At 47.4% G+C, this 27,727-nt stretch overlaps 2 protein-coding genes and 1 long non-coding RNA gene across 8 annotated transcripts in view; all 3 read right to left on the bottom strand.

Annotated features, from left to right (window-relative positions):
* Positions 1-1,290: 1,290 nt before the first annotated feature.
* Positions 1,291-10,948, bottom strand: LOC109280369 (uncharacterized). Its single transcript, XR_002086669.1, has 2 exons — positions 10,581-10,948; positions 1,291-1,502 (listed from the first exon to the last, which is right to left on the bottom strand). It is a non-coding gene; the product is annotated as an uncharacterized LOC109280369 (long non-coding RNA).
* Positions 10,949-13,432: 2,484 nt separating this feature from the next.
* ENO2 (enolase 2) lies at positions 13,433-23,771 on the bottom strand. 3 transcript variants are annotated; one of them, XM_006273394.4, is made up of 12 exons: positions 23,688-23,771; positions 21,107-21,208; positions 19,627-19,722; positions 18,937-18,995; positions 17,501-17,570; positions 17,112-17,245; positions 16,706-16,928; positions 15,780-15,977; positions 15,386-15,587; positions 15,032-15,140; positions 14,784-14,842; positions 13,433-14,404 (listed from the first exon to the last, which is right to left on the bottom strand). In XM_006273394.4, the coding sequence occupies exons 2-12, from the start codon at positions 21,189-21,191 to the stop codon at positions 14,335-14,337; spliced, it is 1,305 nt and encodes a 434-aa protein (XP_006273456.1). In that variant the 5' UTR covers positions 21,192-21,208; positions 23,688-23,771; the 3' UTR covers positions 13,433-14,334. The 3 variants fall into 3 exon arrangements, with proteins under 3 accessions (XP_006273456.1, XP_019332044.1, XP_014459438.1); XM_019476499.2 differs by having other exon boundaries at positions 21,107-21,231; positions 23,688-23,745; XM_014603952.3 differs by lacking the exons at positions 18,937-18,995; positions 21,107-21,208; positions 23,688-23,771 and having other exon boundaries at positions 19,627-19,716.
* Positions 22,247-27,727, bottom strand: part of LRRC23 (leucine rich repeat containing 23) — a 19,903-nt gene continuing 14,422 nt past the window's right edge. For 2 of the 4 annotated variants that reach the window (XM_059720431.1, XM_019476500.2), the window contains 2 exons: positions 25,225-25,361; positions 23,993-24,710 (listed from right to left, as the gene is read on the bottom strand). In XM_059720431.1, the coding sequence (XP_059576414.1) occupies positions 24,389-24,710; positions 25,225-25,361 (459 nt within the window). In that variant the 3' untranslated portion in view covers positions 23,993-24,388. Of the gene's footprint in view, positions 23,213-23,687; positions 23,964-23,991; positions 24,711-25,224; positions 25,362-27,727 lie in introns of those variants that run through there. The other 2 variants (XM_059720432.1, XM_019476501.2) reach the window with 2 other exon arrangements.

Genomic DNA, 27,727 nt, shown 5'->3' with positions numbered 1-27,727 from the left:
CCTGTGCAAACCGGCCGGCCACAGCTCCATGCCTGGCCTTTGCTTTCACCGGCCTGGATCTAATCAGCATTCAGAGTCTGCCTGAAGGATTACACAAACTGCACACACTTCAATTGCTCACCCCCCTCCCCTCTCCATCTTTCCCTCCTGGAGCCTGTCCCATCCCCCTTTCCCAGTTACCAAGCAACGGCACAAAGGGAGAGTCTATAGTGTGGAGGCCAAGAGAGGGCTCTCAGCCCTGCAAGAATGGAGAAGCCTGTAACCCAATCCGCGCCTTTGTACCTGAGACTGTGGGGAGGAGAGGGATGGAGAGGAGCAGAGGCAGGCACACGCAGAAAGAACGGATAAATATATGCAGCTGGCAACGAGGCCCAAGAGCTGTATGCCTTAGAAAATACAAGATTCCAGTCCAAAACGATAAACCCACACAGTGAACAGGAGTGAAAATACATTGGTGGCATCCTCAAAACACCATTTATTATGGAGTGGGGAGCTTCTCCCGAGTTAAGGTTGCAGTAAGCTTCCAACCCAGGCCTTCCTTTAGCCTCCCAATTATTTCAATTTGAAAATTGCCACCTTTATTCCCAATGCAAAGGAGGTTTATGAGACTGCTGAATTCATCTCAGCAAAAAGACTGCTTGAGTTATACGTCATTAAAAATGACCCTGAATTTTTCAGTCTTAGGGTTTCATCAGGTGTTTCTTTTCATGCCTCTGCTTCAAAAGGCCTCTTTATACAATCCCCAGAATTCAATTTTATTGAAAATACATGCTCTAACTATTTTGGAGAGAAAGGGTTGTAATTAAATGAAGTGGCTAATGATGTTTGTTTTGTGTGAGAGAGAGAGAAGGATCTGATTCTGCTCCCATTGGTTTCATCTGGAGATGTCAGTCCTTGACACAAGGAAATGGTGGGTGTGGGTGTGTGCACATCCGCACATGTCTGGGTGGGTAGGTGTGCACATGCACATACGTGTGTTTGGGTGGGTCAGTGTGTGTGTGGGTATGCATGAGTGTGTGGGTGTGAGAGAGAGAGAGAGGGAGGGAGAGAGAGCTTGAGCAAGAAAGAGTGCAAGTGACCAAGACCATGTTACCCTTCATTGGCTGGATTAAGTTCAGTAGATAAGGATGTTCCTATCAGCAACACCTAATAGCTCCTTAAGTGCACGTATAGAGGCCTCAAACTGTGCCATAATGTTTCTAACGTTATAATGATATTTTACTGTACTAGAAAACCCCAAAGAATGCCAGATTGTCAAGTCAAGTGCTTGAAAATTAGGACGTGCTAGAATTAAGGTTGCCAGTACAACTTTAATTTGGGACCCTTATGCATATGTATTCTGATTTTAATTTTACTATCACATTCTATTTTTTCCACAGGACTACTGCTTCTTTCTGTGCACAGGTTGAACAGCACTCACTGAATGGATAGCCAATATTTATTTTTATCTTCATCATTCATTATGTGGCTCCAAGCGTTATTTACTGTACGGCATCCAAACCCTGCAATGAACACAGAATTATTACTTTTCTCATGGGTTTTTCAATGATGCTCATCACCATAATATCTGGATGCTTTACAAATGTTAATGAACTTATCTTTTTAATATTCCTGTAAGCTACCATTATCCCTATTTCACATACAGGGAACTAAGGCTCAACGATTAATACTAAAATTGTCAGAAGTGTCCATATAGTTGGAGTGACCAACTGGAAATGGTCTGACTTTTCAGAGTACTAGCAATTAATAGCACGTTATCTGTTCAGAACACTCCTCTAATTTATCTATTCTAAAGCATGGTTGTGAATGCTTGTCTCCTGTACTTATCAGAGTCCAAGTGTTTTTTCAAGTTAGGCCCCAGAAAATAAGGAATACATTTGTATAGCTGTTGAACCTAGAAGACCCATTCATGGGCCTTGATCCCAGTGTATTAGGTACTGAACAAATACAGAACAGAAGAAATATCCCTGCCTAGAGGGATATAGATAGATTCAAAAGGAAATGCCAGAAATAATGAGATGATATTGGACAGAAAGAAAGGCAGTAGTCTCATAACTCTAACAGCCTAACCACTGTCAAATTTTTGTAGGCATCATATTTAATGAGGTTTTTGAAGAAGGATAATGAGGTAGATTGGCAAAAGTTCATGATCTTCTTCCAAGCATTAGGGACACCAGTGAAAACCTGGATTAAGTGTCTTGCTCCACATCGCATAAGAACTCTATGGCAAAGGTAAAAATACAGTCTAATTCTCCATGAGACCATCCTTTACCTCAGAGGTGGGCAAAATACAGGTTGAGAGTAGGATCTGTCTGACCCACTAAGGGATTTTGTCCAGCCTGTGGCAGGTCCCATAGCTCAGGCTCAGGGCACAGCCCAGGCTGTGGCATGTGCAGTCAGTTCAGAAACCCAGCAGGGCTGGAGCGGTGCAGTAGTTGGACTCACTTCCCAGCAACCCCAGTGGCGGTGGCTCCTTCCAGCTGCCACCACCACTGGGCCCAGCCCCACTGCCTTGGCACCCCAGCCCATCTGCCCTGCACCCAACACTGGGGGCAGGACCCATGCAGGCAGGCCAGGTGGATGGGATGGGATGGGATGGGGCCACGGGCAGGCAGGAAATGGTATTTGGGAGCAGGACAGGCAGATGAGGTCAAGATCACGGGGCAGGATTGTGAAGCAGTGACAGCATGGGGCTGGGGCAGAGCTGCAATCTGCTGCCCACACGGCCCCATGACGAGTGTAGGTTCTGTGGGCAGGGACTTGTGGGGAGCAGATCATAGCTCTGCCCCTGGCTCTGGTGCCAAGTTATCACCATCCAAGATCCCAGCCCCGGATGCTTCTTCCTGCCCACAGGTGGCCTCATCCTGTCTGTCTAGACATTTGCCCTGCCCACACAGGTCCCGGCTGGTCTCCATAGAGACCTTGGGACCACTAGCCAGTGACAGTGCGGGGCTGGAGCTGGGGACAGAGCCACGATCCACTCCCTACATGCCCCTGCCTGGAACCAGTGCCCATTGCAAGGACGTCAGTAGTGGATCATAGGTCTGCCCAGGGCCCTGGCCCCATGCAGTCACCATCCCACAATCCCAGTCCTGGCCCTGGCTGCCCACCCATCCTGCTCCCGGATGCCTCCCCCTGCCCACTTATGGCCCCATTCAAGCCCCCCAGCCGAGTGCCCAAGGAATTTTAGTGAACTGTTGCTTGCGAGAATGGGGGCAGGTGTACTGACTGGCAGAGGGAAGAGGTTGATGTCATATATTTGGACTTCAAAAAAGCCTTTGACCCGGTGTTCCATGATGTCCTCATGGAAAAAATGGGCAACTGCAGCCTCGACTACTCCACAATCTGATGGCTGGAGAACTGGCTCCAAGGTCGGACCCAGAGAGTGGTAGTTAATGGAACTGAATCAACATGGCACTCAGTGACGAGTGGCGTCCCCCAAGGCTCTGTTCTTGGACCTGTACTCTTTAATGTATTTATAAATGATCTGGACACTGGTGCAAAAGCAGACTGGCCAAGTTAGCTGACAACACCAAACTTTGGGGAAGAGTCTCCAAACTTGAGGATAGGTTTGTGATCCAGGCCAACCTCAATAGGCTTGCAAGTAAGGTTCCCTCTAAGGTGCGCGTACGCGACCACGCACAAGTAAAAGGCTGGCCGCGCACAAACTTTTTAGTCTGTGCACCCGCTGGGATAGGAGCTGGGCTGCAGCGTGGGACACTTACATGATGGTAAGTTCCTCCAAGAGGTGAGGCAGAGGCGGAGGCAGGAGCCTGGCACAGACTCCAGGGAACTGCTCCATTCCCCCGCTTTGCCTCGGGGAGCAAGCAGCCACGTGGCATCAGGGCTGGGGAGTGGAGCACTTCCCCGGAGCTGACAGAGCCCTGGAGCACTTCCCCTGAGCCAGCAGAGCCTCACTCAGGGCAGGCAGTGGCTCCTCCCTGAGGTGAGGCAAGGCAGGGATAGAGGCTGGGGCTGGGGGCTGGTGCAGGCTCTGCTGGCTCTGGGGAAGTGCTCCACTCCCCAGCCCTGATGCCATATGCCTCCTTGCTCCCTGAGGTGAAGCAGGGGAGTGGAGCAGTGTCCTGGAGCCAGCGGAGCCCACTCCAACCCCTAGCCCCCAGCCCCTAATTTTAGTCCCAAATCAGTCCTCACACAGCGTTAATGCACTTTAACGCCTGCATGTATAGACACCAGCCTATTCCTGCTTACTGCACAGTAAATTTAAGCTGTCTTAAATGCAAAAGTAGACACACCCACTAAGTGGTTAAATAGACCAGAAGATAAAGTAGTAGCTTGTGTGTGTTTGCATAGATGAGATATCCTGACTTTGCAAATTTTTCCTGTTTTTTTTGTGGAGAAGTGATAGCATCTTCATTGGGAAAACTGATTTTTTTTTTTTTTTTTAACGAAAGAGAAAAGGATACCATGGGGAGGCATGGTAAAGGGGCTGAAGACCAGTAGGATTAGAGAGGGCTTCTCAACGGTGTTAATTCCAGGGAGGGGAAAACCTATGAGCTGCATTACAGAAGAGGTTGTGTTGTGGGAAAAAGGAAACTCTCAGCTAACACATTGGTGAGATTCACTGGCTAAGGGTGCTGCTACCTTTGCCACATGCCCCCATGAATTGTTGCTAGGCAGTTCTAGGAGGAATATTACATCAGACTTTACATTGATTTGAAGTAGACAGCATGGGGGTGAAACAGTCAACTGAACTACAAATGGTTGGATACCCTAGTGTAAACAAGACCTTGGACAGACTGTAACATGTGGCTAACAACACTAGCTCAATCTTTATGAAAAGTGTAGATATCCACAAAGAAAAGAACAGTGAGGAAGTAGAAAGCATTATTATCTGTATTGTTCCCAGATGGGTAACTGACTAATTTCATCTGATGCTCTGGCATTGGAGGGACTGTAGCCAGGGACTGTAGCCTATGTACACAAATTCATTGTTAACTTAATTGTGGGTGGAATATATGTCTTTTTACTTAGAAAACTGAATAAATCAGGGCTCATGGTCCCAATCATTTCACACAGAGGAAGAAATTGTCCAGGACTGGCTGCTTAGCCAAGATGATCCAAATATGGGAATTTGTTTTTTTCTCTCATTTCTCCTAGAAAGGCTACAACAAGAACAACAACAGTGATGATGATGATAAGCTCAGGGACAGGTCTTCACTAAGAGAATATTAAATTATATAGATAAGTGTTCAGAAGTCAGGACATTGGAAAGTCAATATTTTATTAGTATTTTAACTCTATCTACTACTGCACCTTCATTTACTAAGCAGTCTCTAACCTCTCGATGACAGACGAGACCTGAAAGAATATTGTTTCCACTTAAACTTGGGAGAAAGCCCAAAACTCAAGGCCCAGGGGAGTGGTTCTGTTTGTATGAGAAATCAATTAACAGTTATCCTCAGTGCAATCTGTTTATATAGAGAAAGATAGAGAGTCCTGTTTCCTTGCACAGCTAGAAGAACATACAGCACACAGGCAGATTCCTTGCTGACAAATCCTCAAGAAAGCCCATCCAGACCCAAGAAAAGACTGCCTCCCTGACTTTCCAGGCCATGCGGGACTGATTTCCTTGCTACCTCACTGCATCACACAGGTTGCATCTACAATACAGACAACTGCCTACATGGTATATTGCATGGAAGTGCAAAGAAGCATAAGTACTGATCAGCATAGCTATGGCAACAAAAGTCATTGTCAGTAGCCACAGTTATACCAGCAAAACTGCACTTTTACTGGTACATCTTCTTTCACTTGTGGAAGGTGGTTTTACTATGCTGGTATGATGTACAGCTTTGCTGCTATAGCTTTACCCACACTACGAGTGCCTTGCTAGTATAGGATACAAGTAGTCCCAAACTGGAAAAGTATTTCTAATGTAGATAGACAAGATTCTTTGGGTAAATCTGATATCTTTTATTAGACCAACTCAAATAGTTGGGAAAAATGTTCTTAGCAAGCTTTCAGGCACAAACACCTTATGTCAGGCTGAGGCAGCGTCTGCAAATGGGCTATGCTTTTCCTGGATGGAGTGGTAAAGTAGGTGTGATTCACAGGTCCTATAGCCTGCCTTCTCTCACCAAGTAGTCTTGACAGTCAAGGTTCACAATCCCACCCTTAACAACCCTTGGCTAGTTATAGCCTCAGTTCACATTTTCAATGGACAGTAACTTCTCTTAACAATTCTTAATAGACAGTCCATTACAATGGAGTTTATTTCTTACAATCTTCAGTAGAGCCTGACTTTCAGAACCAAACCTACACACTTCTTGACATGAGGCTACCCAGCACCTCACAGAAGTCACCCACGCCCTGAAGTTTTGGCCCCCTTGTAAACTTCACAGTAGCAGAATGCCACTCCTATGTGCCCCTCAAAGTGTACAGGAACTCCTGCTGTGTTGAACATACTGCGGGATGAGTGCTACTCCTGCAGACCCTTAAGGTTTGGGACAAGAAAATAGCATGATATTGTAAAATGGTAGCCCTCTGTTATTAAACCTTCAGTGCATGCTCTATTTGTTTGATTTTGATATATCTTCCTTCCATCCTTTCCACACACACACACACACACACACACACACACACACACACACACCTATAATAACAATAATCCTCAGGATTTCAGAGTTCTAAAACTAAGTTGTCCCACTGAAATCTATAACTTATTCTGAAAATATCCTATAAACAGAGTGAGCAAATTTAAAGAATAAAAATAATTATAAGTGTTTCCTTTAGTCTAGAAAAAATGTTCATAGATTCATAGATGTTAGGGTCCGAAGGGACCTCAATAGATCATCGAGTCCGACCCCCTGCATAAGCAGGAAAGAGTGCTGGGTCTAGATGACCCCAGCTAGATACTCGTCTAACCTCCTCTTGAAGACCCCCTGGGTAGGGGAGAGCACCACCTCCCTTGGGAGCCCGTTCCAGACCTTGGCCACTCGAACTGTGAAGAAGTTCTTCCTAATGTCCAGTCTAAATCTGCTCTCTGCTAGCTTGTGGCCATTGTTTCTTGTAACCCCCGGGGGCACCTTGGTGAATAAATACTCACCAATTCCCTTCTGTGCCCCCGTGATGAACTTATAGGCAGCCACAAGGTTGCCTCTCAACCTTCTCTTGCAGAGGCTGAAAAGGTCCAGTTTCTCTAGTCTCTCCTCGTAGGGCTTGGTCTGCAGGCCCTTGACCATACGAGTTGCCCTTCTCTGTACCCTCTCCAGGTTATCCGCATCCTTCTTGAAGTGTGGCGCCCAGAATTGCACGCAGCACTCCAACTGAGGTCTGACCAACGCCCTATAGAGGGGAAGTATCACCTCCCTGGACCTATTCGTCATGCATCTGCTGATGCACAATAAAGTGCCATTGGCTTTTCTGATGGCTTCGTCACACTGCCGGCTCATGTTCATCTTGGAGTCCACTAGGACTCCAAGATCCCTTTCCACCTCTGTGCCACCCAGCAGGTCATTCCCTAGGCTGTAGGTGTGCTGGACATTTTTCCTCCCTAGGTGCAGCACTTTGTATTTCTCCTTGTTGAACTGCATCCTGTTGTTTTCTGCCCACTTGTCCAACCTATCCAGGTCTGCCTGCAGCTGTTCCCTGCCCTCCGGCATGTCCACTTCTCCCCATAGCTTTGTGTCATCTGCAAACTTGGACAGAGTACATTTCACTCCCTCGTCCAAGTTGCTGATGAAGACATTAAAGAGTATCGGTCCAAGGACCGAACCCTGCGGGACCCCACTGCCCACACCCTTCCAGGTCGAGACCGACCCATCTACCACGACTCTTTGGGTGCGACCCTCTAGCCAATTCGCCACCCACCGGACTGTGCAGTCATCCACATCACAGCCTCTTAGCTTGTTCACCAGTATGGGGTGGGATACCGTATCGAAGGCCTTCCTGAAGTCTAAGTATACAACATCCACCCCTCCTCCTGTGTCCAGGCGTTTCGTAACCTGGTCATAGAAAGAGACTAGGTTGGTCAGGTACGATCTGCCCGCCACAAACCCATGCTGGTTTCCCCTCAGCATAATTTGCCCTGCCGGGCTCTCACAAATGTGAGCCTTGATGATTTTTTCAAAGACTTTACCAAGGATGGAGGTGAGACTGACTGGCCTATAGTTGCCCGGGTCCTCCTTCCTCCCCTTTTTGAAAATGGGGACCACGTTAGCCCTTTTCCAGTCTTCTGGACAAGTTATGGACATGTTATGAACTGTCTTCTGGACATGTTATGAACTGTTCTGTGTTTCTCACTCCACAAATTAAATTAGGTCACAGGTTGTCAACTGGGGGGGTACATGAGAAGGCCCTAGGAGGTATGCATGGGTGGATGGGGACAGAGTGCCGCCACACACCATCCCACGCAGGTACAGCCTGCCCGGCCAGATGCAGAGGAAGGTTGCATGCCAGGCCCCTCTCCCCCATGTTTGGCTGCCAGGGGTACACTGCTCCATGTCTGGCCATTGGGGGTACACTGACCCAAAATGGTTGAAAACTCCTGAATTAGGTTACAACATACAAAGGGAAACATTTTGATATTGGCTATGCAACAGTATTTTCAAGGACGAGAATAATAAGGCATTTAGGAAATTCCTTTAAATTAAAACTAGAAATGAATGTCTATCAGATTATAAGTAGCAAGAGAAAAGAAAAATGCAAATGCAGGTTAAATTCTACAGTACTTTGCCTATGTTGGCCTCTTGTAGTGATTAAAACAAAGGCAGAGAGGCAGAATGCATTGTGCTCTCATTGAGAAATCCTTTAATTATAAAAATAGAAATACTGAGTTGATATGTTGCTTGTATGTAGCATAAAATTCTTTCCTGCACCTTCACTACCACACTTGAGTGATGTATTACCTATTGATAGTGAATCATCATAACCAGATTTTATTCACTATATATTCAGTGCTAGTATGGGAACATAACTATTGGTTTCCTGCTGTTATTACTTTGGCCAGCATGACTAACTCCCTTAGGGAGCGTCTACACAAGATGCTACAGTGCCGTAGCATCTCTTGGCAAAAACTGTGATGCCGCCACTAAGTCGCCGTAGCAATGCGCTCCATCAATATGGTGTGTTGCTATGGCAATGTAGCAGCCAAAAATAACTGTGCATGGTTGGCACAGCACAGTATGGGCTGTTACTGCACTATCTTTTAGTATTTCCAAAAAAAGTACTAAATGATGGCACCATAACAAAAGGTGCTGTACGGCCACATGTAGACGCACCCTTAATGTAACAATTTGGTATTATAGCCTCTCTCAGAGATTTCTTTTTGATCTCATTTACCTGGAAAATGAAAGAGTAATGGGGTATTACCCTACTTCCTTGCCTCCTCCCACTCCCCCCACAAAATTCCAAAATTAAAAAACTTTGTTTCAAAAGCCTATTAAGCTGCCAAGTCCAATTTACAAAATCCAAGCCCTTAAAAAGAAAGAAAATGTATAGTTATGTGCATACATAATAAATGCATTATTCCTAACTAATGTAAAGAAATGCACACAATAAATCTCTTTAATTTGTCATTCCGAGGGACTCTATGAGTAATTATCCATACCTGACTAATAATCAGTAGCTATTTCTAACTTTTGTGAAATGTATTTTGAATACCAAATCAAAATATGGTGAAGGATAGTTTCTGACATTTATAACAAAGAAAAAATATATTACAAAAATTCTGAGTGAAAATTGTATGCACTCTGGCTTGTACTCTGCATGATTATAGAGATAATGCCTAATCCACCATTTCTTATCGCAAAATTTCAAGTGCTCACTATGTAAGAATTACCAGATTATGAGGGAGTAAAATAACCAGTCAAAGATTTTTGTCTTCCATATTTGCATGCACTCCTTACCATAATAGAAGATATGTAATTCTGCAAAATGGTTGATGTTCTATTTCTTGTTGAGCCAAGTAAAGAGTATCCAGTACTTTGTAAGCACCGGCTGGCTCAACAGCCCAGCACTTTTAATTTGACGAATTATCAGGAGTAAACTCATTATGATATAGTATGTATGCACACTTGGAAATAACTAATTTTTCTTTAACAGATGATGAATTAGACAGTGTTTCATCCACATGTCAGTGGGACTCTGGCAGCGATTCTGTGCACCAACTGTTAAGACCATAATGACAAGTTACCCCTGCAACTACTTAGCCAGATTTTCCTGCATTTCATCTTAAATCAACGTTCTCTCTCATTCAAATAATAACTGTTTACGTCGCTCATCTCAAAGCACTAGCACAATACAGATTCTTCTGAAATTATGTACATGTGCGTTAGTGATATGCTGATCCTATACCTCTATAGGTTGTCAAGTAAACATAGGTGTATCAGGTATCAAATGCCATATGCCTGCTATGTTAAACTATAGGTAGAACATCATGCTCCACACATAACATGCACATGCCTGTGCCCATGTACAGGATTTAATTCTTTTTGTCTCTTGCTACTCCAGTTCTCTCCAATTCATTTGCTGATTGACTCCACCCATGACCTACAGCCCTGGTCTGACCTGCAATCCTTCCCCCCCCCCCCCCCACACACACACAACAGTATGCCTACCTTCTGGCAATTCACTTATCCTGCCATAGTCACTGCCAACTAGATCAAACCAAGGAATCCATCAGTTCTGCTGTTTCTCATCTGCTGTGTGAGCTCTGTCCTCAGACACTGCTGCCCTCTAATGGACGGTCCATAGTCAAACAGCCTCTTCAATTTTCTTTCTCTACCTGCTGAAAGGATTGCTTTTTCTGAAGTGGAGGAGAGGAGCCAACGACAGGAAAATGGAGTTTTAAGCCAGGTGGTCACTGAACTACAGTTCCCAGAATGCTTCTTGTTATGCTCAAATGTGGCCTGGCAAACTATTCTCATATCTGAGTGGACATGATGTTCTCACTGCTGAGTTAGACCCTAAAGCTAGCATAGTGCCCAGGACTAGCATAGGATAGTATTAGCAGGGTACCATACTGCTTAGAATGGCATGAACAACTTAGTCACAATTTCCCCTTAGCACAGTGATTTTCAACCCAGGGCTGCATGGAGATATTTTCAAGGGTGCCACAGGGTGTCACACAATATTAGTACAGTAAGGTGTGTAAAGATGATTCACAAAATAACCCCAAGATTTAAAAAATGATTTAATAGTGTCAAAAACAGTCTGACCTAATGTGATCTTTCTGATTTCTTTGCAACAGAAGAATTACTCTATTTTTCTGTAGTCAAAGAACTAGTGAAAATTAAGAGCTGGTATATTCCTAGAGGTGCCTTGAATCTAAAAAGGCTGAGAATCACGGCCTTAGTATCATTTTTCCCCCCAAAGCCCCTAACACAGTCATGATGGCATGGAGCATGCTGTGCTGCAGCCTGTCATCTCTGATATATTGGTCCTAACATCAAGTTTTAGATCTTGTTTCCATTATTGATCTCCTGGTACTTTCCCCAAAAGATGCAGTGTTAGTTTAGTATCTAGGTACAACTCGTGCTTCATGTTTCTGGCATTACAGGCCTATGGTCCTTAATTTCTTCTCCTTTTGCACAATATTGCTGTTAAACAGCTGCAAGTGCCCCATTCCAGAGTTGGCTGCATCTAAGCGCTAGATATGTCTTCTCTAGCAAGTGCTTTAGGATTGTGATCTGTGATGGATGGAAGATGCTCTAGGAGCATCAAATAAGTTCACAGTTGGTGCGTTCACATGAGACACTGACTGCGCAGTAGCTGAAAAATACTGCACTGTAGGACATCAAAGCACAGACAGTAGTATTAGGCTACTGCACAGTAGCATCATCTAAAAGATATTTTCCAGCACTACTGCACAGTAACTAAAGTTACTGTGCATTTATTTAGTACTTGCTGACCATTTCTACATAGGCAGCAGACTGTGCAGTTATTACTACGCGGTTATTTAGTGCTTGGTTATGCAAGTACTAAATAACTGCGCAGTAACTGGCATTATTGTGCAGTAGCATTAGAAAAACCCACGTGAGGACGCTACTGTTCAGTAGCTCGTTACTACTGCACAGTAACATTATGTTATGGTTAGCGTCCCCCCAATGCTACTGCACAGTAGCAATGAGCTACTGCGCAGTAGCATCTTGTATAGACACAGCTGTTAAGTACTAAATAAATGCACAGTAACAACTGTGCAGTAGTATCTTGTATAGACATGCCCACTGAGCCAAAACTACTTCCATCCGCAGCAGGTCCCTAATGATACGAGTAGGAATTTGCAGAAAAATCAAGAGTAAATTATGACATCTGTGTAGGATCTAAAATATTAGTTATCATTATTTGTTCAGTGCCCTATTGTCACATCACTCAGAAATAGTATCTGCCATTTAGAATCCATTCTATTTGTTTCCTCTTATTTTGCCATTCTTTTTCTTTTCCATCTCACCTTTTTGCTTCCCTCCCTGCAGCAATTTCAAGCCTCCTCCACAAACTGCATTACCAGCCCTTTCACATATCTACCAAAAGATCAGCAGTGAGATAGCTGTTGACATATAAAGTTATTAGACTTTAGACTTTAATATTAGACCTTAGAGTCAACAGCCCCTTGTAATTAGTGGGAAATAAGGGAGTTTGTCTGTTTGTTTCAGATCACATTGGGAAAGTTAAGCTTCACAATCAGGAGGGAGAGAAACAGATCTTATTTAAAATGGAGAATCTTAAGAATATGCAGAAGCCACACACATACTCCAGGTGCACCATTTACTTGACCCTACAGGGCTAGGAAAATTGTTTCCTCTTTGGCAGGTGGGGGAATTCAGTCACCACCTTAATTCAGTCTGTGTTTCCTCCATTACGACAAATCATTACCTTCACTACAATATGTTTAAGGGAATGCCATCTTCTGGGAGCTAAACTTCGCCCATAGGGCAATTAGAGCCCAGGGTGTTTTTCTGCCATGTTGTTGTGTGCGGTCCTCTGTGAAACAACTCAATTGAAAGACTTCAGATGCATTTAGTGTCCTTCATCCCTATTTTGGCTTTGCTTTTTTATCTTGTCCATATACCTGTGGTCCCACTCCATCACCATGTAAACCAGTGCGAGGCCTACTCACAGCTCCCATGCCTCTTATGCTGACAGGTAACGTGATTGAAATCACTTGTGCATCATCTTCTCATGGAAGATAATTTGGATAGCACAGGACTGTGTGAGGAAATGTCTATCCTCTCCTCAGATATTCTGCAGCTATCTTCTTGCTGGGTATACACATACATAGCCCATGAGCTACAACTGTGAGAGGGTCTTTTAGGCAGGAGTCATGGGGAGTGAACTCCTCATTGCATCATTTCCCTCAAAACTGTTTGCTTGTTACTACTTTTGGCTGTCTGTTTTTCTTGAACTCCCCCACTTTCCCTGCAGTATGTTCCCATCTCCCAGGAAATAATGTGCAGAGAGAAATGTCAGGAACTCAGGTGTGAAATATATTTTAATTAAGTTTAGGGCCTTGTTTTTTCAGTCTCTGTTGCTCAGCTGAGGGTGACTGTCCAGAGGACAAAGCAGATGGTAGGGGTGGCAGAAGAAAGTGAAGAAAAAGAAAGATAGGGAAGGGAGACAGGGGGAGCAAGATCAGGGGAAGCAGATTGAGGGCATGTGTTTGTTTCCAACATGTTTTTAACACCCCCACACACTACAACACACTGACCCACAACAAACCATGGAGAGACTGACCCAGAGAGTCACAATATGCACACACCAACCTGTGTCACAGCAGAGCACCTCAGTGTTAAGTTGCCTAAGGATATAGCTCAATACAAACACAACATTCAGAGTCCAACAACTAAACACATGGGCTCCAACTCACTTCAGCAGACACACTTAGAGCAATAATAAGCTTGAAGGCCAGCAGAGATATATATACTGACACAAAGACCTACAGCCCCATGCACTGAATAGTCACTAAAACCACACATAGTCAGGCACCTAACTATGTAAATCCACACTAATCAGTGCACACATTCACCGTGCTCTTTGAGAGATGCCATAGACATGTTCATACAGCCTAATACACAAGCAGAATGACTCAAATAGATCTGCAGACAGATGAAAAAAACCCACACAAAATACAGAGTCTCAGACATGCTTACAATACCCCAAAGCAAGAGACAAAGGGAAAACTAATTGTTACCATTTGCTTGAGAGCTAGGGATACCTGAACTCACAGGGACTTAGGGAGACAGGAAACCAGATGGCTGAGTGGCAAAGGAGGAGAGAGAGAGAGACAGAGAGAAGGGGTTAAGGTGCAGGGAAGGTAGCTTCAGAGTCTGTGCATTGGGAATTAGCTGGGGATTTGCCGTGCACCGTAGACAATGTTCAAAGAACACTTGGATTGCGAAAGTTGTGTCCAGCGAAGCGAGCTTCATCCCCCAGCTCTTCTTCAATCCTGCAGGGGAAAAAAGTTAATCAACTTCAGAGCCTCAGTGCAGGACAGTATTGAGGGAATATCCAGGGCATCAGGAGCAACTCTGACAGAGCAAATCATACAGGTGTTTGAAGTGAGATAGAGCAGGAAAACAGGTTGTGATGAATGTCAGGACTGGATTGGCAGAGGTATTGCATCTTTCAGCAGAGGAGAAGAGACATCTAAAGAGAGATCCCGTCTAGGATACTGCAGTTAGGTGGGACCCTGGTGGCACCAAGGACATTTCCATGCCCTACATCCTTAGTCCTGGGGTTATCTGCCTGTGCTGTCCAACTTTTCCACCCTGGTGAGGCTCAAAATACATCCCCTCTTCTGCATCCTTAGCCCCGGGCCCACTTACCTCATGAGCTGGTTGTATTTGGCCAGTCTCTCAGACCTGCAAGGGGCTCCTGTCTTTATCTGCAAAATATGACCACACAAAACTGAGAGACACCCTCATGGTACATTACCTCCCATGCACGGGACCCCAAGTCTGCCCTGGAAGACAGAGGGAATTCTCCCTCCATGTTAAATTAACGCTGATTTTCTCCTCCCATATTCCTCCCTAAGGCTGTCCAGGGCCTAGATTCTAGCTCATCTGACACTTACCTGTCCAGTGCACAGGCCCACCACCAGGTCAGCAATGAAGGTGTCTTCAGTCTCCCCAGATCGGTGACTCACCATCACTCCCCAGCCGTTCTCTTGAGCCAATTTGCAGCTAGAGAGAAACAATGAGGTTGAAGGATCTCTCTCCTACAGCCCCCACATGCCTGGGAAGAAGCCCAGTCACTCCTCCCCTGCCCAGATATGGCTCCCAGGACTCCTACTGCCTGCTGACAAAGATGAAGACCTTGTCAACACCAAAGCTGCACCAATCTAACTAGCTGCTTTAGAAATCAGAGGGAGCAAGTGACAGCACTTCCTGCCCCTGTGCTCAGCATGGCTAAAGGGATGGGGACTCACGCTTGAATGGCCTCTGTGACTGATCCAATCTGGTTGACTTTGAGCAAGAGGCAGTTGCAGGCCTTTTCCTCAACAGCTCGTTCAATGCGTTTGGGGTTTGTCACTGTCAGGTCATCCCCCACAATCTGAATCGCCACATTGGCCGTGAACTTGGTCCAGGCTTCCCAGTCATCCTGATCAAAGGGATCCTCAATGGAGACAACTGTAGAGACAGAGAAAGTTGGAAAGTTACAGCTGCCTCCTTCCCAGCCCAACATTGCACAGTGATCCAAACCTCTAGGTGGCAAGCACTAAGGGTATCTCCACATTGCCACATGCAAGACCCCTGATCAAGCCCTGTACTGCACTGCATGGTACTGCATAATGCACACATACTCTAAGCATAGCAGCTCACCTGGGTAATCATGTACAAAGCTTTGGTAGAGGTCACCAAGCTCATCTGCAGAGATATAGCGGCTAGGGTCATCAGGGGATTTGAAATCCAAGTCATATTTGCCATCACGGTAGAACTCAGATGCTGCCACATCCATGCCAATAACAATCTTGTCAGTATAGCCAGCTTTGTCAATGGCTTCCTTGAGGAGTTCCAGAGCTGGAACAACGACAGACACGGAGTGAACAAAACACTGCTAAACTGCTTAAATCAAACTCATCCAGAACTCCAGACACTCAACAGGAGTGAGATGCCTGAGAGGCAGGAGCTGCCAAGGAAGGACAAACACCAAAAAAGGACAGTCCCTCTCTAGACTGCTCTGCTGAGACCTTAGCTGGGGAATTAACAAAAAGACAAAAAGCAGGGAAACTGTGTCAGTTGGATCTAAATACGGAAAGGCCTCATATCCCACAGAAGGGCTGGCTCTGGTGAGACCCAACCTTGTAGGCTTTACTCAGCTCTGGGCTCCTCAATCCCAGAAAGTGATGGGCAGACAAGAGCTCAGAGAAGAGAGAGAAAAATACTCCAGGGGTTGAAGGCATTAAGTTCTTGGGAGGAATTCAAAGACCTAATCCCACAGCTCAGAGCAGTGACAAGGGTGAAGGACATAACTGCCTGCAAGTTTATGAGGTCACTGAACACCAAAGAGAGGGGACTGTTTAGGAAAACAGTGAATTGGGCAGGATGTTACCAAGGAGAAGGTGCTCAGAAGGATAACCAAGAATGGTGAGGAGCTGTCTTTTCAGTGGAAGGACTCAGAACCCCGAAACTGGAGACACTAGGGATTAGGAGCCCTAGGAAATGGACACAGAGGGAGCAGTGATCCAGCCAAGAATGCATCTGTCCAATCTCTGCCCCTTTTGATCATTCTTTTTCATCTCTCTCACCTTCACTATTCTCTAGGATGTTGGGGGCAAAGCCACCCTCATCTCCCACATTGGTGGCATCCTTGCCATACTTCTCCTTGATGACACTCTTGAGGTTGTGGTAGACCTCGGCCCCAATCTGCATGGCATCCCGAAAGCTTTCTGCCCCTACAGGCAGGATCATAAACTCCTGCATGGCTAGCTTGTTCCCGGCGTGTGAGCCTCCATTGATCACATTGAAGGCCTGGATGAACACAGAAAGAAGCAGAGGTGAAATTGCCAATCCCGTTGCACTGCTCTGAAAGGCAGCTCTCAGTTCAGCTCCCACATTCCATCAATCCTGCATTCCCCAGCCTCACCATAGCCCCACAAACTTTAAATCTCTTTGCAAGTAGACTTGATAGCCAGAGCCCCAGAAGGTTCTTACAGGCACAGGCAAGATGAGGTCTGAATTCCCAGCCAGGTCAGCAATGTGTCGATATAGCGGGACTTCCTTCTCTGCAGCTCCTGCCTTGCACACAGCCAGGGACACCCCAAGGATGGCATTGGCTCCAAACTTGGCTGCAAACATTTCAAAATCAGGAGTAAACTTCCCAAACTCCTTCACTCCTGCCCTACAGCCCCCCTTTCTATTCCAGCCCTGGGCTCCCCACACAGCTATGCCAGTGTCCCTCACTCCTGCCCTGCAGCCCCCCCTGCTATTCTATCCCTGTGTCTCCCACACAGCCCTGTCAGGACTCTCACTATTGCCCTGTAGCATCCCACCCCCTATTCCTGTGCTATTCTATTTCTAATACCAAAGGAAAACAGAATTACATTTGTTCTCTGTTCCATCCATCTCTATCATAAGGTTGTCTATCTTCTCTTGATCCACAACTGAGAGGCCCTGCAAGAAGAAACATTTCCTAAGACAGGGTTGTGAGGAAGAGTCTTGAGAGAGCATGAGGGAGATCTAGATTGTGGGAGAATCTATATACACATACCCCTAGAAATCTAATGTCATAGAGTGTGGACAGATGAAACAATTATACCATTTTAAAAGGGGGCAGGGGAAGAAGACTCACTGAAGTTCAGCTGAAACCACAGTTTGCCCTGAACAAAAAAGTTACTATAGCTTAGTTTTACTTATTACAGAATCCAACCAAACTAGAGATCAGATGGTATGTGCTTCCAAGTGGTGAGCCCTGCTCCCTTTAAAGTAGTGTAATTGTTTGTCCCTGTCCCCAGTGTGTGAAGCAGAGGTTGTGTGTGAAGTGCAGCATCTGCTACAGAGTACAGATGTACCAAAAACAAATGTACCAAATAGATGTACTAGCAAGCTTGGGTTCCCAATGCAGTCCACCGATATAGGAGCAAGGAGCTTGGTCTGAACTAACCACCCACATACCTTTTAGTTCCCAGAACATTTTTTCAGCCTGCAGCAAGCTGAAAACTAGACAAGTTCTAGTAGCCAAGCTATCTAGCTTACAGGAAACACAGAAATGTCCTCATTACACTATACCCAGAGCAGTGTAGACATACCCAGAGTGTGTATGTGCATGTCTCTAAGATCAGATGTCTCAGAGTGTAAGTAAGGGACCTACTAGTGCGGCTCAGAGACTTCTTTTAACATCTGTGTCCCTAGAGGTGTACAAGCAGGATTGTTGCCCTGACTCCCTAAGAAGGAGTATGTGTGTAACTTATATAGTACTGGCTGTGTGGTGTGTAGCACATAGTTCAGTTCATGTTATGGCTCTATCCTAGGTTTTGGAGACTGGCTCTCTAGCAGTGCCATAAATGCACTGTTACTGCCTGATGAGACCACTGATCGTGTCATAGGAAAGTCCAGTTCCTGCACAAACAGAATCAGTGGCCCATCACTCTGTGGATGCCATATGGAGAAGAGAGGTGACAAATGGGAGACGGCATGGAAGAATCGGAGGAAGGCATGTGCAGTATCTGGAAAGAACATCTGAAAAAGGGAGAGCACTTTAGAGTGAAATGGGGCCACTGGAAATCAGATGGCAGTGAGTCTAGAGACTGGGTCAAGTGCACTGAACCTCTACCAAGCACCACCACTGCAGAAGAACCTTCATTATAATACACACACACACCACACACACACACAAAAAGGGCTTGTGATGGAGTGTGCCTGGGGTAAAGGGGAATATCAAGGTAGTAGTAAAGCTGGTGAAATGGAGAGAGACAGACAAAGATTAGAAGAAAACGAGAGCAAAATAAATTTTCAACAAAGAATAAAGGGAAATCCTTACAGAGCTCAGGAGAGCTGGAGCAATAGTGTTGTTGATATGATCCACGGCCTGCAGGACCCCTAGAGAAAGGAAGAGATGGAGAGAGACAGAGGCAGAGACAGAGTGAGAGAGACAAAGGCCACAGACAGATGAACATATACCCTGGTATAATTTACAGTGGTTTTATATAGCTACCTAAATTACACTGGGATCAAGAATAGACAAAATGTGCAGCTACTCCAAATAGCTACCTTGGGGGTGGGACAGATGACACAATCTGGTATAATTTACACCAGTAGAGTGTTTTAATCACAAATCTTTCAGGATAATTCTCCACCAGATTGGAAAGAATTATCCAGGCTTGGTGTTTGTCTCATCTGTCCACTCTTTTTTACACCAGTGTAATGCCTGTTACCTCCATGGAAAACTTTCATCTGCTCAGGGTGAGAGAAAGAAAGAAAGAAAAAAGAAAGAAAGAGAGAGGGAGGGGAGGGGAGGGGAGGGGAGGGGAGGGAGAGAGAGACTCAGGGCCTGATTTTCCACCCAGATTTGTGCTCCTGAAATTCCAGTGAGGTCAAGGGAATTAAACAGCATCAAGCAAGTACAGCTGATGGAAATCAGGTCCTGAGAGCCAGCTACCCACAGGCAACTTTGATATTAGGGAGTTGCCCGGAAGGTCCTCGGTGAGAGAAGGAGTGGGATACTCCCCACCTTTTCCTAGGAATCGTGATTTGTCATCGTCTCGTAGCTCCAGAGCTTCATAGATGCCAGTAGAAGCCCCGCTGGGAACTGCTGCTCGGAACATGCCTGGCAGAGCAAAACACACATGTAAAAGTGGAGGAAAGGATAAAGAAAAAAAAAATCTTTTCAACGTCCATCCCCCGTTCTTGCATCTCTGTGAAAATGCCTCACCTATCATTAATGAAAACTCATGGCTCCTAAGTCATTCGGGGAAGGACCAGATAACCCGAGGTCCCTTCCACCACTTATGACTTCATGATTACCCTATGTTATATGTGGGGAAATTAGAGCACAAGTAGGGGAACAACTTCACCCAAGGTTATATACTGAGATGAGTAGCAGAGCCACACAGAGAACCAAGGAGTCCTGAGTCCCAGCCCCTTGGGTGCCTTCAGGAGTTCCTACTCTTCATCAAACTAGAAACAAAGCATTGGAGTTCTCTTCTCCATCTCCTGCTCTAACACCTTGGACAAAGGAGCTTCAATGGTGGCTGCAGGCAATTTCTCCCATTTTGAAGTTACTTTGTCTTTCTGAATAAAGAAGGGAATGAAATATCCAATTCTAGAAGCAGGATCTGCTTAGGTCACCCATAATTCCTAGGCTGACACACACTCACCTGAATGCACACAGAGGCACTTAAGCAGCTACACACGTAAACACACATACACACACACAGATTTGTTTTAATCTAGATTACAAACCTACAGGCATGCAGCAAAATGAGCATGCCCAGGAATGAAGAAACACCTGCAAACTGAAAACATTTCCTATCAATAAGAATGCAAATGTGGGACACTGGTGTACAGAGCAACATTTGCATGGGGGTATGTACACGTGCATTAACATGCACAAGGATGCATGCCCTTCATTGGAATATACACAAACAACCTGTCTCATATACACACACACACACACAAGCAGTTTCACTTAGTGCACAATGCTGTACGGACTGCTAACATATCTCTCTGCTGCAGAGGACACATGCCTTCCCTAGTGAGCTCTCTCTCACACAGCCAGACATAGACATGGGCCTTTCCTGTCAGAGCTAACAGAAATTCTCTCAGTCAACACAAGATGCACAGTGGGTACCTTCTCTCTAGGTGCTGCAGTAATAGAGGGCAAGGTAACAGGCACGTATGCAGTCCCTAAACGCACACTTGGATACATGCTGCCACAACTTCACACATTCATCTCTAATGAGATTAAAATTTGGGGCCCCAATGTCTCTGGCATGGTATTTGAAGTAAATTCCCTAGCAGCGGTCAAAACCAAAATCCCCGGTATTGCAAGAGTGTGCCAAGCTGTTGAAGAGACTCAGCAGTGGGTGCCATTTTCTATGCAGGTCACCCACAGTTTCTCAGGTTTTTCCAGCTGGCTGCCACCAGGCTGAACTGGTTCCACTTCCTACAAGGCTACTCTGCCTGGACTCATTCACTCTTTTCCCACGTACCTTTCTGTGTGCACAAATCCACCTCAACAGTGGGGTTCCCACGGGAATCCAAAATCTCCCTGGCATGGATCTTTTCGATGGACATGATGAATCCGGTCTTCTCTAGAAAAGAGTGGAAAGTGGCACTAGTGGAAAGAAAAGGAAGCCAAAAGATTCAAGATGTGGTCTGCTCTGTGCCAAAGGCCTCCTAGTCTGCTAGAGACATTGAGCTTTGTTTTTAGTTTCCCATTCCCAGAGAGAGAAAGATGAGGGAACACGGAGAAGAGCCACAGAAACACTGCTCAAGTTGGAATTAGCTTCTCTCTCCTCAGAACCTATCTGGCTCAAGGAGAGACACAAGAACTGCTGGCAAAGACCCAAGAGGTGCAAATCCTCTGGGATTAAGGCAGCACTGTTCAACCCTTCCACCCCAAAGGACACCTAGGGTTTTGACCTGGTCTGCTCCCTTCACTTGCAGAAAGCGCAGAGAGCTCTCCCACCTGAATGGGGAGCTAATTCCTGCTCTTTCACCTGCAGAGCACCTAGTCTTCAGTGAGGGAAGAGGGCGGCTGGAGCTGTGGGGCTGAGGCAGAGAACTAGGGCACTAGCTGGTGACTGGCTCTCAGCTTCTTTTCCCTCTCTGGGGCTGCCCTGAGGTTGCTGGAAGAAGGGGACCCATCCATCATTATCCCACAGCCTAGCAGTGAAGCTGGCATGAGAGCAGTCAGAGCTATTGTCCTCCCTTTACTTCAAGGCAGCCAAGCAGACAGTGGGTGAAGGAACATCAGCTGCTCAGAGCAAAGCTGCTGCTGGGGCTGCAGGGGAAGCAGTGGGAGACAGTGCACCCTCCCTCCTCTCAGTCACAAGGCTGAGTCAAACAGTCTGTAATAGCATGGTGTGGCTCAGGGAGCTTGCATCCACTATGACTTGGTTTACATTTTTGTCTTACAGTCTCCCTTAAGAGCCACAGTCCAATGGATGCCTCAAGGTCCACAGGTTTGACACCACTGATTCAGGAGGCCTGAGGAGGCATGACAAGGCTGTACCAAGGTGTTAAGGAGTCATTCCCTAGTGCCGCGGGGTCTAGGAACCCAAGAAGCCATCCCCCAAGGGAATCCCCCCCCCACAATGTCAGGAGCAAAAAGCCTTGAAGCCTGCAGCTCAGTTCAGCATTCAGATCTTTAATTTTAAAAATGAAACATGCAGGTGTGTGCAGATGAGAGGACTGTAGCTTCTTGCTCTGAAGGGCTGGAAGGGAGAGATTCGAAGACTCTACCACAGGAAGTCAGGTCTGGGTGCAGGGGGGATATGGAGGGGCAGAGCAGCTGTGAAAGATTCTCCTGCTGGAGCCAACTCTTTGGGTATCCACTGCGGTCTTGCCCTCCCCCATCCCAGACCTGAGGCCCACTTGTCTCCTCCGACTAACTCCCTTCTCTTGGTTACCAGGCATGTTGTCTAGCAATAAGCCTGGGAATGGTACTCCTGGGAAGCAAGCAGGTGCGTTGGGGGGGGGGGGGGGGGGAGAAGAGGGGGAAGGGAGGGCAAGTGGGCAAGTTAAAGCAAAATCTGCTGTCTCCCCACCCCCCTCCACACTCTTCAGAGGAATAATCAGCTCTGACTGTTGATCCTAAACCAAACCCCAAGATGAGACCAAGCAAAAGCAAATTCAAAGTTGGAGAGCCCTACAGAGGAACTGCTAGGGTAATGGGATGCAGTGCGGCAGGCAGAGGGACAGAAAGGAGCATACCAGAGACCATGGGTGTGCAGAGAAGGAAGGAGCAGGGAAAACACCACTACAACAGGGAGGGGGCAGAGGAGCAGACTGCAGAGGAGCCGGGGCTCTGTCTGCATCCCATGCCCTTGGGGTACAGAAGGCATCATTCAGGTTCAGGAAAAGCTTGGGAGTTGCAGGCAGCGAAACTGGGAATCTCTTGAGCCCACGCAGGGGACTCCGCAGCTTCCATCTGGGCTGTCATCCCGCATCAGCTGCCCCAGCAGCTGCTCCTCGCACCGGATTTCCTCATGCAATCTGTCAGACTCCACGGGAACTTCCACCATGGCTGAGCCCAAATGGGAAAGGGGTGAGGAGGGGCAGGACCCCCAGCACAAGCTCCTCTGCAGTGGGTCCTGGCGATGACACAGCAGCTAGACCCAATGCTGCCAGTCCAGCACCAGCAGCCTTGCCAGCCTCTGCTCCGGACTGCAGCGCTGGCTTGGCCCATGATCTTCAGCAGGCAGGGAGCAGGACTCCACCCATACTGCAGCCTCACCCCCACCCCGCCATGCCCTCCTCTCCCCTTCCCCTGCCTCCCTCTCCAGGCGCACCCTGCCGAAAGGAGGTCAGGGGCGGATAAGCCGGGATAAGGGATGGGGCAGAGGCACAGCTGGGAGCCGGCTGACCGGTGGAGGCAGCTGGAGGGGGCACCCGCCCGAGGAGAGCTTGGGAGCGGGCAGTGCCGCAGTGCATGAGGTGGTACCCTGCGCCCTGCTGCCGGGAGCGCTCGGAGGCTGCGCCCGGGAAGGCGGGCGGCTGCGGTGCCCTGCCCCGGCCGGGCTGGAGCCGGGGGCGCGCCCTGCCCCGCCCCGGCCGGGGAACACTCACCTCGGCGGGGAGCGGAGCGGAGTGGAGCGGGCGCGGCGCGGGCAGGCGGCAGTGTGAGCCGGCGGGAGACGCCCGGATGGGCCGGGCCAGAGGCAGCAGCAGCACGTGAGCGGCGCGGCGCTGAGTCAGGCTGCGGCCGGGCCGCACGTAGGGGATGGAGGGAGGATGCGGGGCGGGACACGCGGGCGCGGTCGGGCCGACGGTCTTTATTGGCGGGCGCGGGCCGCAGGGCTTCTCGGCTCAGTCAGGCTCCCCGGGGCCGGACTCCTCCGTGTCCTGGCGGGCAGACGGGCAGAGGGTCAGAGGGGTGCCCGCCTCAGCCCTCTTGTCTCCTCGAGGTTTGCGCCCGGGGCAGGCGGTGACACCCGGCTGATGCCAAGGGCTCCGTGATGCGGTGACCGCGCTGCGGCCTCAGCTACTGGTTTGGGCCGGCCCGGCTGGTGGGGCCAGATGCGATGGACACCCCTGGTCTAACCTGTTCGGACTTAATCACTAGCAGGCCCCTCACGCAAGTACATGGCACCATGTTCCAAAGCACCAAGGGCACCCTAGCCTGCCACAAGTAAAGCAGGGGGGCATGGGCACTGCCAGCACCCTGCTGCAAGAACGGGAAATAACTGGTAAACAGACTCAGGAGCTCTAAGGAAGGCAGCATGCCATGCTCTTCCTTGAGCTCTGTTTTGGACTCAGTTCCCTTAATCTCACAGGAGAGGCCCCCAAGCTCCCCAGCTCCTCTCCTTCCCTATATGCTGGTTCTTGCCCTGCGCTGCTCCCACCTGCTCCTGTTCCTGCTCCTGCTCTTGCTCCTCCTCCTGGCGATGCTGTCGAAGTTCCTCTGCCTCCATCCGCTCTTCTTGCTCGTAGAAGTCCTTGTCGAGGCGCTCCAGGTGTGAGAGCAGGACCAGGATTTCTAGCCGGTAATCGCCCTCATCTGCACAAGGGTTGTCCAACAGCACCAGTGCCCGCAGCATAGGTAGGACCTGCAGCTTGGCCACTTCCTGCAGCCCAGTGATCCCATTCCCCCTGCAGCAGGGAGAGAGCAGGGCTGGTTATGGAGAGCTGCAGTAAGAGTGGGACTGTTCCAGTGAGGGGACACCTGGCTGAAACCAGCAGCTGAGGTCACTTCACTATCACCACCTTGGGCTCACTGGATCAGTTGTCTCCCCTTTGCATTCCTCAACAGTGTGTTGAAGGGGTGACAAGAGAAGGACTAAAAGAGATTTCATCAAGGGATGCAAGGTACCAGCACAAGATACAGGACTAGGAACAGGTCTCCCTCAAAGAACAAAATAGCAAACAGTGTCCCAAAGGGCTGCTCCAGGAACCAAAGTACTAGGACTCAGAGAGGCTGCAAGTTCTGGAGCCTCTCTGAGACCAGCAGAGGCTATATCAACCAGAGCAGCCTCACCTGCTACAGGGGGCTGGTATGGACTGAAGGCAGTTATGCTGGGCACGTTTTGGGGAGAATAGACTGAAATGTGTATCCCAGCATCCCCAAAAGGCCTGTGGGGCCAAAGTTGACTGGGGGAGAACCAACCTCAGATTGAGGTACTGCAGACACTTCATGTTGCTAGAAAAGCCATCCAGGGTGACCAGCTGGTTGTCACGCAGATGCAGGGTTGTGAGCTGCACCAGGTCTTGTAAGCCCTCCAGGCGACTAATGGAGTTCTGGGCCTGAGCACCAGGGAGGGGAGAGGATGGGATGGGGAAAGAGGAAAAGTGGAGAAAGGGAGAAAAAAATATCAATAATGATATATTCTAAAGTTTCTGTCATATTCTTTCTACTCATCTCCCTTGAACCATTGTGCTATGTGGCAACTTTCCCTGGGATTGGCCAATAGTTGCCATGTTAGCCTGAAGTCAGGCAGAAAGTAGCATACATTTGCACCTTATAGACTAACTAAATCAGAAATGCATGAGCTTTCATAAGCAGGAGCTTCCGTCATCAGATGCTAAAGAAGGGACTGTTTAACAGCCCAACAGCAATGTTATACAATGATTTAGGACAAGGTATTTAGAGGAATCCCATCTTCAGTTGAAATTTCAGGAAAAAAATTAGGGAAGGAAAAGTAGAATAAGATGAGAATTTGACCAATGTTCTGGGATGTATACCTTAACTCATACGACAGGGCATTTTTGATGCCTTGAAGAAGTCAATAACAAAATGTTTTACATCTCTAGTTACACCTCCCAGAGCTCATGCTGGAGCTCTAGGACAAATCCTCATTCCAAAGGGAAAACATCCCCTGCTGAGTAACCCATAGCAATTCTTGCAGTACTAGGGCTAAAATGGGGCATTTTTCCTGACAGAGAGAACACAGTGTGCCCTAGTGAGTTGCTGTATCATAGCCAGCACAGCGTCCCCCCTCACAGTTGTATTTAAGCTATAACCCTTAAGATTCTCACTGTGGCCCTAGAGATGAACAGTGTCAAGAAAAAAAACAAATATCTGGATATAAGCTGGAAGTTTGTAGAATAGGGAACTCTAGCTCAGATCGGCCCAGTTGTGATGGTCCAATACCCTATCCTTGACTTTGGCCAATAACAACTGATATGTCTACATCTCAATAACAACTGCTTCAGAGAAGCAAGAAACCCCATGGGAGGTAGATATGGGATAATCATTTCTAGGGAAGTTTCTTGCTAATGCCTAATAGTTAGAGATTGGCCTAATCCCTGAAGCAGGAGGTTGAGTTTACATTTTATTAGTATTTAGTGGTGTAGCTCAGGATACTCTTGTTATCCATATAAATGTTATTTGAATATTGCTAAGTCCTCAACTCCAATAACTTCTAGTTGCAACAACTTCTAATTGCATGCAATATGAAAAGTGCTTTTGCTTTAACAATTTCAAATTAACCATCTTTCAACTTGATTGGCCATGCCCTTCTTTTTGGGTTTTGAGACCGAAAAAACAAAAGTTTGGTTTATAATATCTATATGAATAATGCATTATTAACAATTATTGGTGGGTCTGGGAGCATAGTCTGTAATTAAGTTGCTTGACATGTCCCAACACTTTCCAGTCTAAGACCGCATATTGAGTTGTGTTATAACTTTGCCAAAGTTTAATGGTTAAGATAGAAATTTTCTACATCAGCTTTTTGTTTCAGGCTCTTTTTTATTTCAGCCAAAACAGTTCTTGTCACTTCTGGGAAAGTGGTTAGTGAAGAATGCTTTTCTTTTCTTTGTTAAAAAGTTCTGGTGACCTTGCCTTTGAACAGCTTTAGTGCCTCCTTATTTTGCAGCAAGAATACCGTGACAGTCAGTTACATGTCTGTTGAAAGCTGAATGAGAACCTTACCAAAGTGTGTCAAGTAAGAAGTCTTTGAAAAACTGCAGATTTTACGTATGCCCCGTAGACTTTCTGGAACTTTGCAGCTAAATTCCCTGAAAATCCACACATCAAGTATGAAACTATGAAGCATGCTCCAGCCCAGAGCTGAGTAGCACTTTCTTTGTATTATGCCTGGTAGTTGTGCATGAGGGTTGTTCCCAAAGCTTTCAGTAACAGGTTTAAGAAACACATACCATATTTTCACGTATATACCCCGCACACGGGTATAACCTGTACCCATGTATAACCCGCAGAAAATTGCGTTTTCGAAAAATAGTTGATGCATACCCCACACCCGTTTATTCCCTGCACCCCCTTGTATTCCCCACACCCCCAGGCGAGGAGGTGCCCCCGGGCGAGAAGGAGACAGAGGGCAAGGACTCCAAGCCAAGCGGCACCTCTCCACTGGCCCCGGTGGCAGCAGGGCAGGCTGGGGGGCCGTGGCGGGCCTCGCCCTCCATCTCCTTCTCGCCCGGGGGTGCCGCCGCTGCCACCGCAGCTGCCCTTCAGGGACTCCTGATGTTACAGGCAGCGGCGGCGCAGCCTGGGCCCAGCGGGGAGGTGGCGCAGCCCACCCTGGCCGCAGCCCGGGCCCAGGGGGGAGGCGGCACAGCCTGCCCTGGCCCTGGCCCCCATGGCAGTGGTGGCACAGCCCAGCCCGCCCCCGCGGCGACCCCCTTTCGAAAAAAAGTCCGCCCATAGC

Source organism: Alligator mississippiensis, chromosome 1 (assembly GCF_030867095.1).
Source record: "Alligator mississippiensis isolate rAllMis1 chromosome 1, rAllMis1, whole genome shotgun sequence".
Taxonomy (NCBI): Eukaryota; Metazoa; Chordata; order Crocodylia; family Alligatoridae; genus Alligator; species Alligator mississippiensis.
This window is presented reverse-complemented; position numbering and strand designations above follow the sequence as displayed.